Genomic DNA, 15,294 nt, shown 5'->3' on the forward strand with positions numbered 1-15,294 from the left:
TGTATGGAAGCAAGCATAAAGAGACTGCATTTTATGGTGGATACTAAAAATCACTAATGAGTCTGGTTAGATGACATTTTACAGAAGTCTCAGACTCAAGAATTACATGCAGAACCCACGTCTTCCGAATCTTATCATAACATTTGTACAGTCAAAAAAAAGTTTTGCCAAACTCGTCAGGATCTGCAAAAAAGTTAGTTTTCTGTGATCGACACAAAAAACAAAATTAATTTCCAAAATAATGAGAGGTTATTATATTTTTTTGTTTGACGCCGCTTTTAGTAATATTACAGCAAAATCAGGGCGGGGGAGACCAGAAATGGACTTCAAACATTGTGCCCATGATGGGAATCGAACCCGCCTAAATGACAAGGCTACCCACCACCCAAATTTAAAAAGGGTGAGTGAGTGAGTTTACTTTTACGCCGCACTCAGCAATATTCAAGCTATATGGCGGCGGTCTGTAAATAATCGAGTATGAACCAGACAATCCAGTGATCAACAACATGAGCATCGATCTACGCCATTGGGATACGATGACATGTGTCCACCAAGTCAGCGAGCCTCTTACGACAAGCATGGGTTATTGAAGATCAATATTCTAAACCGGACCTTCACGGGTCAATTAAAAAGGAGTTCCAGGGAGTTGGGAACCTGAGGAGATCTAGACTTGCATCATTTTGGGCTTTAGCATTGAGGACACGGCTGAGTGGAAGGGAAATAATGTGGTTCAGGGACTGTGAGACAGACAAGAACCAAGCCTTTACCTCGACACAACCGTAAGTTCACAACGGGGTTATTGGTCGTTATATTCATTCGTTCGTACACCTTTAACATGATCCCTTGTAATGGCGTCGGGCAAATATTTACCGACAGAATCATGTAACATAAACACACACGAGTAATCCGCCCTTGACTAAACACGTCAAATGGGTCATTTCACCTTATCATTGACGACGATGTTGTCCTATAGTGTTTTGGTGGCCGTAATCTTCTTTTCCTTAACTGCGCACCACACAGGTAGGTATTGTCAAACCAAATACACTGATTCAGTAATCTACAGAACAAACAGGTCTGAGTAATGTCCAAAATATTATTTGGAAAGACGTCGGCTTCAGATGCATGTCTTTTCTTCAGCAGTTTACCATATGTCGTTTACTTAGGCCTATCCCATGTATTCTGAGCAGGAGAGGCCACACCGGCATATAGGTCAGCGTCAGTAGCGACAGGGCCTGCCTTGTTATTCTTTCAGCTTCTACTACAACGTGGCGTTTACTGCTATGTAACCTCATCAGTCCGAACCCCTTCTATTCTGGACACTCTTTTTTCCAGAGATTAACTTCAGGCACAGTTATTTGTAACACTATGTACCTGATATTCGTTCCCCGGATTAGTGACCGATTAATAATTGGTCTAATTAAACTATGTTCTTCAACAAGGGGCGGTTGTTGGGATGCATGAATGTTGTCGTATCCCTATCGTGATGCTGGGAGGTGGGCTAGCCCAGTGGTTAAAGCGTTGGCTCATCACGCTGAAGACCCGGGTTCGATTCCCCACATTTGTACTATGTGTTAAGCCCATTCCTGGTGTCCCCCGCCGTGATATTGCTGGAATTTTGCTAAAAGTGGCGTAAACCATATTCACTCACTCACTCACTCACTGTCTTGATGCTCATGACGTCAACCACTGGGTTGTCCAGCCCCAATTATGTTCAGCCAACCGTAACAAGATCGCAATGGTGTTAATTGCGGCGTTAAACAACAAACAAATATCATTGTCCGGACATACTACTGGCGACTGACCAGGACCGGTGAACGATATTTCACTGAATACAAAACATTGATGACTGATAAGGCACTCAATATAGCCAAATGGTTAGTCCAAGATTAAATCTCAACTGCTTGGTAACATGATACTTGATCATTCCCATTGCAAAGGAATATAATACTGACCTTTTACGAACAAGAAAACGATATACATAAATGTAGTAACGTGTTCTTTGTTACTGAAACCTGGAATATTACATCGGGCATTGTTGGTAATCTAGATTTATGACTTAGGTTTTTTAAACTAAATATGGTTCCAATTCTAGCGAGACTCCAGATCAACGTTCCTTCTGTGAGTGAGTGAGTTTAGTTTTACGCCGCTTTGATCAATATTCCCGCAATATAACGGCGGGGGAAACCAGAAATGTGCTTCAGACATTGTACCCATTAAGGGAATCGAACCCGGGTCATCGGCGTGTTGTGTGAACGCTTTAACCACTAGGCTACCCCACCACCCTTCTGTGTGGGGTTTGACGCTTCATTGATACAACAAAAGCTGGCTGCAGTTGGATCCTTGTTTAACGCCATTCTCAGCAATATTCCAACTGTTTCACAGCATTATCTAAATAACTACGTGTGGCAGAAACAATCCGGTGATCGATACCACGAACACTATCCCACGGCACAGAAACAGCCATGTCAAGGAAAGTAGAACTCTCGATCCATCCGATAAAAGAAAACAAGTGATATTTCTGTTTTGCATATTCACCTTCGGTTACTTCTTTGATGGGCATTTTAGAAGTTGAAGTGATGAAGAATGATGATCACTTCTTTGACAGCGACATTATAATCTATGTCGAAACATCGCCTCTCTCAGAATAACGAAGTTGGTTTAAACATATTTGTTCATGGAAATATAAATGGACTGGCCAACAAGATCCGTGGAGTTTATTTGAAGGTCGCTCCCATAAGTCTTATTTTTCAGCAATCAAGATAAAAATAATGCATGAACATCGATTCGTTTGTTTGTTTGAAGAAAGAAGTTATAAAAATTATCATCATTCTTCATCTTTGGTTAGATTCAAATTTATTGTTTTCTTTGGATTTTAGCTCGAAAATAACAACGAATATTGGAATGAAATTTAATTATTTATTTCTTAATTTTCAGAGGGTCTGTCATCTGAAGAAACTACAACAGAGAAGGTGTATAGCTGTTTCTTATTCTAGTTTAATGTAAAACATACTAAAGTCACTGTGATAAATGTCTGATACTTGCATCAGTTGGTGCGTTCTTCCCACATTAAGCCGAAACACCGTGTTATGAATGGAACACTGTTAAAACTCACTCACTCACTCAAGCACTCACTCTCACATGTAAAGCATTATCAGTCGCCAAGCTAGAGCATTATCAGTCTCAGAGCTAGAGCATTATCAGTCTCCAAGCTAGAGCATTATCAGTCTCAAAGCCAGAACATTACCACTCTCCAACCTAGCGCATTATCAGTCTCCAAGCCTGAACATTATCAGTCTCCAAGGTAGAGCATTATCAGTATCTAAGCTGGAGCATTATTAGTCTCTAAGCTACAGCATTATCAATCTCCAAGCTAGAGCATTATCAGTCTCCAAGCTAGAGCATTATTAGTCTCTTAGCTAGAGCATTATCACTCTCCAAGCTAGAGCATTAACGGTCTCCAAGCTAGAGCATTAACAGTCTCCAAGCTAGTGCATTATCAGTCTCCAGCTAGAGCATTATCAGTCTTAAAGCTAGAGAATTATCACTCTCCAAGCTAGAGCATTATCAGTCTCCAAGCCAGAACATTACCACTCTCCAACCTAGCGCATTATCAGTCTCCAAGCTAGAGCATTATCAGTCTCAAAGCTGGAGAATAATCAGTCTGAAAGCTATAACATTATCAGTCTCCAAGCTAGAGCATTATCAGTCTCCAATCTAGAGCATTATCAGTCTCCAAGCTGGAGCATTATCACTCTCCAAACTGGAGCATTATCAGTCTCCATTAATTTTAAGACATCATGTAGATTCACTGATTCATTTAAATCGACATACAGGTTGCTGCCTACTCGGGTTTCCTGGGGTAATCATTAGTTTAGATTCTTACAATGATAGTGTAACATGGTCAGGACCTGCTTGCCCTTTCGGAACACTTCATGTCATCGTTGATTTTAATGATCTATTTACGTAACTTTCCCTATTTCGCCCAAAGGCAACTGTTTCGGTGGGCACTTGATTATTCTCTGACGTTAACATCTCATATTAAACTGCTATCACTGCAGAATTTTAATACCATCGATGGGGAGAAGAAAAAACAAAGTGACACAGGTCATATACGTTCGTCACTTGGCGAACAAACGAGACCTAAGCATTATAACCGGCGTGACATCGCAGGCCTTCGTGTCTTTGCGAGGTTTAAAGATTACACACATGCACGCACACACACACACACATACACACACACACATTCCCCCACCAAAAATAAATAAATAAATAGATAACTAACTAACTAACTAACTAACTAACTAACTAACTAACTGGCTAACTAACTAACTAACTAACTAACTAACTAACTAACTAACTAACTAACTAACTAACTAAATAAATAAATAAATAAATAAATAAATAAATAAATAAATAAATAAATAAATAAATAAATAAATAAATAAATAAATAAATCATCTGATCCTCACAAATTTAAAGTACTCAACTCTGCTTAACGAACAGCAATGTCACAAACCACTTTGCCATCATCGACCCAAACAGTCGGCTTCCTGCCATCCTATTATGTCTCGTCGTTTCATGTCTTCACGATATCGAAATATAAATGTCAACGTGTTCTTTATCCGAAAACACTAGCACGGGTTATCTTGCAGGATGTCCAGGATGGGAAATGCCCCCATCTCCCCTGCCCACTTCCTGGCAACTGCACCCACAAGGTGTGGAGTCATTTCTGGTACCACGGGAAACTGTGCAAGGGATGTCAGTACTGTGTCAACGTCACCAGCAGAAAGATGGGTCCGGATGAGGTGAGTTCCTCTTGAACGTCTGTACCCTTGTGGAGGTAACGTACCATGTCATTATTAAGAGTGAGTGAGTGAGTGAGTTTAGTTTGCACTCAGCAATATTCCAGCTATATTGTGGCGGTCTGTAAATAATCGAATCTGGACCAGACAGTCAACAACATGAGCATCGATCTACGCAATTGGGATACGATGACAACCAAGGCAACCGAGTCTGACCACCCGATCCCGTCAATCGCCTCTTACGACAAGCATGGGTTACTGAAGATCAATTTTAACCCGGATCTTCAAGGGTCCATTCCTAAGAAGGACCTTGGGCTATATTTCTTAACAGTTGTGGTACTCAAAACAAAAGTGTACATGCCGTGCTGTAGGTTCAAGGAGTGCGACTGACCCATGGGGTCATTCTCCATCGGCTTCTGTCCAATTCCACCCTGGTTAAAACGCAACTTTGAAAAAAACGCTTCAGGACAATAGGTTGATATCTGTTTCAGGCAAACGTTGCTCACTGTAAATAGATCAACATAGAGATCCAGATGATCTTTAGTATTGTATAGGAATTGTGAATCTAAACAAATAATCAAGTCCCTATATTACAGAACTTTACTTGCTTGTCTTAAACAATAACCCCACCCCTCACTGTCTCATCCTGAAATACAATAGCTGCTTCCTTATGGGAATTAATTTTGAATGCAATTTGACTGTTGAATTTGTAATGATTTGCATCTTTGTCTTTTACCGACGCCATATGCCAGCTTTATAATTGCGGCATGTCAGTCAATCTGTTCAATTGAAACCAATTCTTGACCTGGACAGGAGAACGCCTTTAGGTATGACATGGTTTATAAGTAAATGTAGCTAAATTTGAACAATGATGCCATGACATTAGGCCTTGGATTTATCACACTTTCCACACTGATAAACCAAAGGGATCAGGGTTAGACAAGGTCTCCAGAACATAACTGCTTGTCTTTATAAAGGACAACCCAGTTGGATCGGATTGCTCTTCTTTAATCACTTGTGTGCCTGGTCCAGACTAGGTTTATTTACTAAATGACTTCCTAGATTGAGGTGGGAAAAATGCGCTACAGAGGCGGCTGGTATTTAGGAAGAAATGCATGCCCACAACGTGGAAAATGTGCAGCCTCTATTCGATAACAATGCATACACTAGACGATTAACCACACAGACAGATATAAGTGGTCCAGTGATGCTTCTCAAAGGCTTCAACTGTACCTCTGAATGTATATGTATAACAGGATGTGAAGTGTCCGCGGCTTCCCTGTCCCCCCTCCACCTCGCACCAACTGTACCCGCACAGCTTGGAGCTTCTTCTGGTACAAGGGGAAGCTTTGCAAGGGGTGTCAGTACTGTGTCATCGATCAGGCGTCAGATTCCAGAGACACCTTGGCAGAGGTACATTTATGTTGCGTACGGCCTGACTCTAGTTGATATATATATGTATAGAGCGAGAGAGCTCAAGGTCGCTGGTCGAGTTAAAGGCTTTAAAATATGGCACTTGTTCCCTGCCTTGCGCTTGGCATTGATGGGTAAAACAAGGACTGGTCGACTCGGAGTCAGTATGATGTGTCTGAGTAGGGTACTTATGCTTCACTGCAGCATGGTATCTCGGTGAGCTAGCACTATAAAACCAGCTTAAGTCTGGGCTAGTACAAGCGCGGCCACACATACACACGCATGCACGTCGTCATATGAGCGAAATATTCTTAAGTACAACGTTAAACTCCATTACACTTCACAAATATTAAATACTGATTATTCATTAGTGGTATGAATCACATGACATTTACGATACCTTAACACAGATGGATAATGAACTCTACACACATGCTTGTCTATCTGTGCATCTCAAATATATAGGACGTGAAGTGTCCCCAATTAACTTGCCCACTGCCCGTCAACTGTTCCCGCAAAGGTTGGAGTTTCTTCTTGTACAAACCCGTGAAGGTCTGGGTTAGAATGAACCTTCAGTAACCCATTCTTGTCGTAAGAGGCGACTAACAGGATCGGGTGGTCAGGCTCGCTGGCTTGGTTGAAACATGTCAATGGTTCCCAATTGCGCAGATCGATGCTCATGCTGTTGATCACGGGATTGTCTGGTCCAGACCTTAGTAATTACAACTTATGAGCTGCAATATTGCTGAGGGCGGCGTTATACAACAAAGAAACACACTTGTTATAGGGATGATGTTTTTGTAATTCCAACATATTCCCTCTGTAAAAGTAGTGTTTAAAAATATTCCCATGGACCAGACAATCCCGTGATTCATATTTCGAGCATTGTTGAGTGCAATTGAAATACGGCGGCATGTGTACTTTTAAGTCCCCGATGCATTATTAGATTCAATGTTATTTTAGTGATAGTGTTCGATTATGTCAGCTGGTAATCAAACGGTATGTGCCGGCAATATTAGCAGATTTGATAAGCCTCTCTATATATCACAGGTAATCAACCTTGTGATGTGAGGGTCACTAAAGATTGAACTGATCTCGTAGCAAAGAAAAACACTACCAGTGAAGATCCGGGTTAGAATTGGTCTTCAGTAACCCATGCTCGTCGTAAGAAGCGACTAACGGGATCGGGTGGTCAGACTCACTGACTTGGTTTACACACGTCATCGTATCCCAATTGCGTAGATCGATGTTCATGGTGATGATCACTGGATTGTCTGGTCCAGACCTTAGTAATTACAACTTATGAGCTGCAATATTGCTGAGGGCGGCGTTATCCAACAAAGAAACACACTTGTTATAGGGATGATGTTTTTGTAATTCCAACATGATATATTTGTATATTTAGTCACTGACAGGTGCCTATGGTGACGTGCAAAAGGTACAATAAAACTATAAGCCCTTTGTTCTTTAAGGCCAATCCTCTTTGTGACAGGCTAAACGGGCAACCCAAGCACAATTTAAAGCTCATAATAGAATCTGAATAGGGCCATGCTTGTGCAAACGTGCGAAAATAACTAATATGTTAGTTCACATAGTTTAGTTAAGTTCCATGTTGCGAATACCGTGATAATCGAAATTTCAATGAATTCAGTATGGTTTTTTTGCATAAGAATATCGAAAAATATAATCCTCAACAGCATGTTCAACACCGTTTCATGTCCACACAATATCTAAACATAGAATATCAAAGTCTCTATTATCCAAATATACCATCTCTTGATCCTACAGGGTGTCCAGGATGTGAAATGTCCGCATCTTCCCTGCCCGTTTCCTGGCAACTGCACCCACAAGGTGTGGAGTCATTTCTGGTACCACGGGAAACTGTGCAAGGGATGTCAGTACTGTGTCAACGTCACCGGCACGGCATCAGACGATGCTGCCACTGATGTAAGTATTGTATTAGTGCGAACAGACACGCACTCGAACGCAAGTGGGCTGTATTAGTTAGGTATTCCTTTACGCAACGTAAAACCCCTTTTCATTTCATCTCAGTTGGGATGCCTGGTAGTTAAGGCGTTCGCTCGTCACGAAGACGACAAAGGTTTGATTCCCCACATGGGTACAATGTGTGATGCCCATTTCTGTGGTCCCCGCCGTAATATTGCTGGCATATTGCTAAAAGCAGCGTAAAACCCATCCTCGATAATCTCCAGGGTATACATTACGATCACTCTCCACTATACCCTGGATGCATCCTCGGCTTGGCCCGATGATTTTATTACCTCCCTTGGCTTGCTTTTTGTCCAATCAGGTGTCTACGCTGGGAAGTTGAGCGAACCAATCACAACTCACTTACGCTTCTTAAATTATCTAGCCGTTTAAACTTGTCAACATAATAATATATTGTTGCAGATGTACTCTGAAAGTGGTAGGAGGAGTTCTTTCATATATTTTTTGAAAGTTTCAGATCTGTCAGTTTGTCTGTATTATTTCCCAAAATATCTGAGTGGTACTGCGAACAAACCTTCGCGACTGCGACCGCTATCTTTGTTGCCACTGGCAAGCTCAGTTGTAACGGCGGCTTAGCTGACTGGCTACTGTGAGAATGCGGAACCAGCAAAGGGAGGTAATATAATTATCGGGCCAAGCCGTGGATGCATCCAGGGTATAGTGGAGAGTGATCGTTACGTATACCCTGGAGATTATCGAGGATGCGTAAAACCATACTTTCACTATCTCAGGTGTAAAAAAACATTTCAAACAATAATGAATCCTAACATGAATTTCTATGATCTTCAAATTTCCAAAGATTTAACCTTTAGTACGCTTTGATTGTAATATTTCTAAGATTTCGTTTTTCTCTCACACTGATAATAAGCCACACGCAATATGAATGTTTAAAAGGACTAACTAACTAAACATTTCGTTTACTCAGAAAATATCGCAGACCCACCGTCGGAAACAATTACTGTTACACCGTAAGCGATCAGATCAATTCCTTAAAAGGGAGGTTGGCTATCATTGACGAAATAATAACCCTCTGAGGCAGGATATCGTCATTCCAAGACATCAAAAATAGGGAACGGTTTGATGTGAAAATTGTTGTCAACCCTAAACTAGTCTGTTGACATCAAAGTCAAGCCAGAGGACAGGCAAACTCCATTAGGATGCCGGTGTTCCGGTTGCTGAAGCTAAAACTAAACTGAAATGTGAAAAATGGGTTTTGAGTCCATATCAAAACAAACAAAATTGTAAGAAACCTTATCTGTTTCTCTGGAATCTTTATTTCCCTGCCAGAGGCAGAGGGTTGGTGAAATTGGAATCGGGAATCCGTTTGTGTTTGTGTCCAAGTTCTGAAATTTCCCATGTATACATGCAGACAAAAACACACGGAGATACATGCACAGACAGACACACACAGCTGCATTCACTCACAGAAACGCAGATACACGTAGGTGCAGACGCGCAAAAACATGCACACACAGATGCAAACAGATGCATGGACACGCAAACATACACACACAGACACATGCATTCACAGACACGCAGATGCATGCATACACATACACATGCAGATACATGCACACACAAACACATGCACACACAGACAGAAACACATACAGACAGACATACAGATCCATACATACAGAGACACATGCACACACAAACACATGCACACACAAGCACATGCATTCACAGACACAGAAGCATGCACACACAGACACATGCATTCACAGACATACAGATGCATTGCATTCTAAGACATACAGATGCATGCACACATACATATGCATTCACAGACACGCAGATACATGCGGACATAGACACATGCAAATGCACGCACACACAGACACACGTAGATACACACAAACACATGCATTCACAGACATGCAGATGCATGCACAATGTAAGCATTTAAACGTTCAGCTAATTAATTTCAAAGAGCTTTACAAAGCAAAACTGCATAGTTAGATAAAACTAAGGTTGAAACAATACCACAGTAAATGCTGTAAAAACAACAGAACATACCAAACTAAACACAAAACCATTTTAATAACAGTGTTTAAAAACATGTCCGTTCTGTGGCTAAACTAGACGTTTCAATATTGCTGATGTGGTGGCCATGTTGAAATCAGGATAACAAATCGTCAACATCATTGGTGAAAATAATGATACGAAGTTTCAGTCGTCCGATGGTGTCTGAGGACATGATGTTTCAACCAGGAGGCAGTTAATGAGAATTTATGGTCAAAGGTTAAATAGTAATGGACATGAATATTTCTTCAATATAGCTGAACCACTTGACCAAATTGGGTTGTCAGTCATCATTGATGGGAATATTTGTGATGATTTTCAATCCCTTTGGTTCAGTGGTTTTGTAGATATTTTTACATCAGACGAAGGGTAAACATGCGTTGACAAGATGTCTCGCACAATGGAACGTCCCTGTAAATTTTGTCCAGTTTGATTCCCACGTTTTGTGAAACATACTCTGTTATCCATACAATAAAATGAACGAAAACTGACATTGCCTGGAAGAACGAGTTCAGTTTTGTCCTGTTATTTTTCATGGTGGAAAAATTATAGCAACAGTCCTTCCCCTCACTTTTGTCAAGAATGCACCCGGAAAAATATTTATTTTTCTTTTATGGAAGCTCAATATTTTCAGACGAGTCCAACTTGTCCGCACCTACCCTGCCCACCCCCTTTCCCGAACTGTGCCCGGTTTGAGTGGACTCACTTCAAGTATGAGGGCAAGGTGTGCCAAGGGTGTCAGGTGTGCGTCTATTGGAACATATCCAAGCCGGCTGTCAGGCAGGTAGGACATGGAATAACCGTGGGTACCATAAACAACTAAACCTCGTTAATCCGGGGGGCGGTGGGGTAGTCTAGTGGATAAAGCGTTCTCTCGTCACGCCGAAGTCGGGTTCGATTCCCCAAATGGGTACTGTGTGTGAAGCCCATTGCTGGTGTCGCCCCGCCGTGATATTGCTGGAAAATTGCTAAAAGCGGCTTAAAACCACTCTCTCACTCGTTAATCCGGACTGTATCAGTAGAAGTATCTAGCTATATCACGGCACGTCATCTTAATGTCCCGAGTGATGCCGGTCTCAGTTATTTACCACTGATCAAGAAACACTACCTGAATGAGCCTGGATTCACAACCACAATCACAGGTTCCTGCTGTGGTCAAGGGAGATAAATCTTTTATCAGGTAATCTTAAACAACAGGGCTGCCTGTGCTCACCAGCCTGAACGAGAGCGAAGTAACGTCGGATTTGGTATAAATACCTGGAGGAAAGCACCATGCTCTTACTTAGTAAGTGCGTTTAGTTTTACGCCGCACTCAGCAGTATTCCACCTATATGGCGGCGGTCTGTAAATAATCGAGTCTAGACCAAACAATCCAATGATCAACAGCATGAGTATCGATCAGCGCAATTGGGAACCGATGACATGTGTCAACCAAGTCAGCGAGCTTGACCACCCGATCCCTTTAGTCGCCTCTTACGACAACCATGGGTTGCTGTAGAACAATATTCTAACCCGGACCTTCACGGGTAGCACAACTTACTAAATATGCTTGTCGTAAGAGGCGACTGACGGGATCGGGTGGTCAGGCTCGCAGAATTGGTAGATGCATTTCATCGTATCGACATTCACTGGGCTATCTGGTCCAGGCGCATTACCCTACACACCGCCGTCATATAGTTGGAATCCTGCGGCGTTATACCACACTTACCTTCCCATATACACCAGCTGTTGAAAAGATTTATGTCCTGTTTTTCCTGTTCTCGTGACCAGAAACATATGTGTATAACGCAATGGTTTTAATGACTTTTTTTAACTGTTCAGTTATATTAGTAATGTCTGTTATTTCTCTGTTTACATCTTGAAACATGACCATCAAGCACATGTTGTTTGTTGTTTAATGCAACAATCTTCCAACCATATGCTCATAGCATGTGTCTAGTTCAGACTCGTCTGTGTACGTCCCTCTGGCATATAGGACATTAGTTCGGCTTCAGACAACAGACAAGCAGATGTTCTGTGATTGTGAGGATTGTGAAACATACGGCTACTTGAGTTGCCGTTAAATCGTAGTATCGTGGATGAGATGACCCAAACGAAACTTTTCGATTAACGATTTGCCAACTTTTGAAGATGATTACATTATTTAACTTTGGCAACTCTGTCAATTATGTGCTTTGGCCCCACTATGTAATCGATATAGTGATAAAACCGATCAGTGCGGAACCCAAAAATCGAACCTGTTGCTGTGGCGAGATAGTTACAACATGATGAGGTAGCCTAGTGGTTGATGTGTTCGCTCGTCTCGCAGAAATTCCTGTTTCATTCCCCAAAAAGCGTTACATTTATGGTATCATCCGCCGTGATATTGTTAAAAGTGTAGTAAATTTTTACTCACTCACTCACTCATTCACAGTATCGTGATATTTTATAAACAATATTTTCCAGGTAATATTCTGCTCGTGAAAATCCGGATAAGAATTGGTCTTTAGCAACCCATGATGCGACTAACGAATTCGGGTGGTCAGGCTCTCTGACTTGGCTGACATCGTATCCCAATTTTGTCACTGGATTGTCTGGTCCATTGATGAGTGCTGCGTTAAACAACAAGCAAACAAACAAACAAAACAATGTAATATTCATGAATGGTTTGACCATTTGTTCTGTCCTCAGGTCCAGCACCAGTGCCCCATGTTCAAGTGTCCAGCCCCCGGCCCGTGTGACACGCCCTACTCCATCCACGAAGTGACCATCCCCGGAGTACCACACAGATGCCCAGGATGCCCGTACTGTCCATCAGAGTCCAGTAAAGTCAGACGCTTAGTAAGTCCCCGGAACCACTCACAATCTTATAGTTTAAGGGGCGGTGAGGTAGCCTTGTGGTTAAAGGGTTCGCCCGTCACGTTGAAGACCCGGGTTCGATTCCCCACATGGGTACAATGTGTGAAGCCCAACTGTAGCATCCCTCGCCGTGATATATCTGGAATATTGCTAAAGGCATAGCCACTCACTCATTCACAGTTCTTCTAGACCCGCATTAGAATAATAACTGGTTTATAGCAACCTATGTCCTTCACGAGGTGACCAAACTGATCTGATCGTCAGCCTCAGTTATTTAATAGTTGATAGCTTTCAGATTCTCTCAACCGCCTCCATGGTGTAGTGGTTAGAACGTCTGCCCGGAGAGCGGAAGGTCGCGGGTTTCGATCCCCGTCATACCCAAAGATGTTAAAATATGGTACTCGTTGGTCCCTGCCTGACCATGTACAACATAGTCGGCTCAGAGTCAGTATAATGTGTCTGAGTGGGGTATTTTTGCTTCACTGCGGCATGGTATCTCAGTGAGCTAGCACTATAAAACCAGCTTAAGTCTGGGCTAGTACAAGTAGCCACGCATACACATACAGACGCATGCATGTCGTCATATGAGCGAAATATTCTTAAGTACGACCTTAAACCCCATTTCACCTCACCTCAGATTGTCTCTGACGACGGGGCGGCGGGGTAGCCTTGTGGTTAAAGCGTCCGCTCGTCACGCCGAGGACCCGGGTTCAATTCCCCACATAGGCACAATGTGTGAAGCCCATTTCCGCTGTCCCCCGCCATGATATTGCTGGAATGTTGCTAAAAGCGCCGTAAAACTATACTCACTCACTATCTCTGACGGCACGGTCGTTGGGCGCTGGCGATTTTATGACACTTCCCTTAGGCAACACTAAACATCAGTAATGAACTGGCAGTGTAGCATCGTTGGTATTGGAAACACAACCGCCGACATATTGCTAAACATTGGTGAATGAGGTGACATACCATTAAACAATAAGAGACCGTTTATGGCTAGGGTGATAATGACTTTAATAGGGGAAGGTTTCCATCATATTGTTCTGGGAAGGTAGAGGGTGTCATCAATTTTGTACACACGTTCTATGGGTGCATCTGTTTTGTACATGAATATACATGTATTCAAAACAATATGCGTAAACGTTATGGGGACAGGGGTGGGGATATTGTACATGGCATAAAGGGGTATCAGGTACTTTGTACATAAATCTTAGGGGTTCATTCACATTGTACATGCTTCTCCATAAAAGCCATCACCCCACCCCCACCCCGAGCCATAAATTAAACTGAAGAAAATTAAAGGTGTAGAATATTCCTTGGTCAGAGGCAAAGTTTGACATCGTCCTTCTAAGAGATTGTTTCTACAATAAGAAGGCGCCTTAAAAACAACCGGATGACGTTATTAGATATCTATAATGGAGGCTTGGGAATGTAGGGGTGGTGGATAATATGATATGCACAGGAGGGGAGGGTCGAACAGATGGCGATACTTAATCTTTTCCTGTTCTGTTTAACCAGCTTGCATCGTGCCCTGACGTGAGCTGTGTTGAACCTGGTCCGTGCAGCCTGCCCTTGAAGACGCAGACACTCCGGGTTGACGGTCGTAACTGTCCCGGGTGTGCTTACTGTCCGCAGTAGGGCTGGACTGAAATAAAGTGAATGAAGCATTAACAGTACTCGTATGTTTACCCAATTGTACACTGACACGTGGGACACGTGAGTGTTGTAGTGAGTGAGTGAGTGAGTGAGTGAGTGAGTGAGTGAGTGAGTGAGTGGGTGGGTGGGTGGGTGGGTGAGTTAGTGACTGAGTGAGTGAGTGAGTGAGTGAGTGGGTGGGCGGTTGGGTGAGTGAGTGAGTGAGCGAGTGAGTGAGTGAGTGGGTGGGTGGGTGGGTCAAATTTAACGTTGCATCGGAAATAACTCCGCCATAAAGCGACGTGAACACTTATGACAAGGACACCAAATGATTCCCTGTTTACGCAGCTCTGAGCAATGTTTAAGAACCTCTGGGTGTTTTGTTTAACACCGCACTCAGCAATGTTATGTGTATAATCCAGTCTGCGCCAGACAATCCAGTGACTAATATCATGAGCATCGACCTATGGAATACGATGAAATGTATCAACAAGTTAGTGAGCCTAACCACCTGGGTACCGTTATACAAAGCAATCTTATCACTACCATACCGTCACCCCATACCTTAATA

General features: G+C 42.4%; 1 protein-coding gene across 3 annotated transcripts; it reads left to right on the forward strand.

Moving 5' to 3' along the window:
• Window positions 1-924: 924 nt before the first annotated feature.
• Window positions 925-14,759, forward strand: LOC124264897 (kielin/chordin-like protein). Of its 3 annotated transcripts, XM_046699676.1 has the most exons (7): window positions 925-1,020; window positions 2,935-2,969; window positions 4,653-4,805; window positions 8,004-8,162; window positions 10,885-11,034; window positions 12,921-13,070; window positions 14,607-14,759. In XM_046699676.1, exons 1-7 carry the CDS (start codon window positions 930-932, stop codon window positions 14,724-14,726), a joined length of 858 nt encoding a protein of 285 aa, XP_046555632.1. In that variant the 5' UTR covers window positions 925-929; the 3' UTR covers window positions 14,727-14,759. The 3 variants fall into 3 exon arrangements, with proteins under 3 accessions (XP_046555632.1, XP_046555633.1, XP_046555634.1); XM_046699677.1 differs by lacking the exon at window positions 10,885-11,034 and having other exon boundaries at window positions 928-1,020; XM_046699678.1 differs by lacking the exon at window positions 4,653-4,805 and having other exon boundaries at window positions 928-1,020.
• The last annotated feature ends 535 nt before the right edge of the window (window positions 14,760-15,294 follow it).

The sequence above is a fragment of the Haliotis rubra genome, unplaced genomic scaffold, assembly GCF_003918875.1.
Source record: "Haliotis rubra isolate DU_JTF1 unplaced genomic scaffold, ASM391887v1 Scf95, whole genome shotgun sequence".
Classification (NCBI taxonomy): domain Eukaryota; kingdom Metazoa; phylum Mollusca; class Gastropoda; order Lepetellida; family Haliotidae; genus Haliotis; species Haliotis rubra.

Excerpts from the sequence above, each read along its gene's own strand:
- LOC124264897 (XM_046699676.1), top strand. The coding sequence starts at position 930 with ATGGGTCATTTCACCTTATCATTGACGACGATGTTGTCCTATAGTGTT. Across the intron at positions 1,021-2,934 it reads CTTAACTGCGCACCACACAG|AGGGTCTGTCATCTGAAGAA; the intron begins GTAGGTATTGTC and ends CTTAATTTTCAG. Across the intron at positions 11,035-12,920 it reads CCAAGCCGGCTGTCAGGCAG|GTCCAGCACCAGTGCCCCAT; the intron begins GTAGGACATGGA and ends TTCTGTCCTCAG.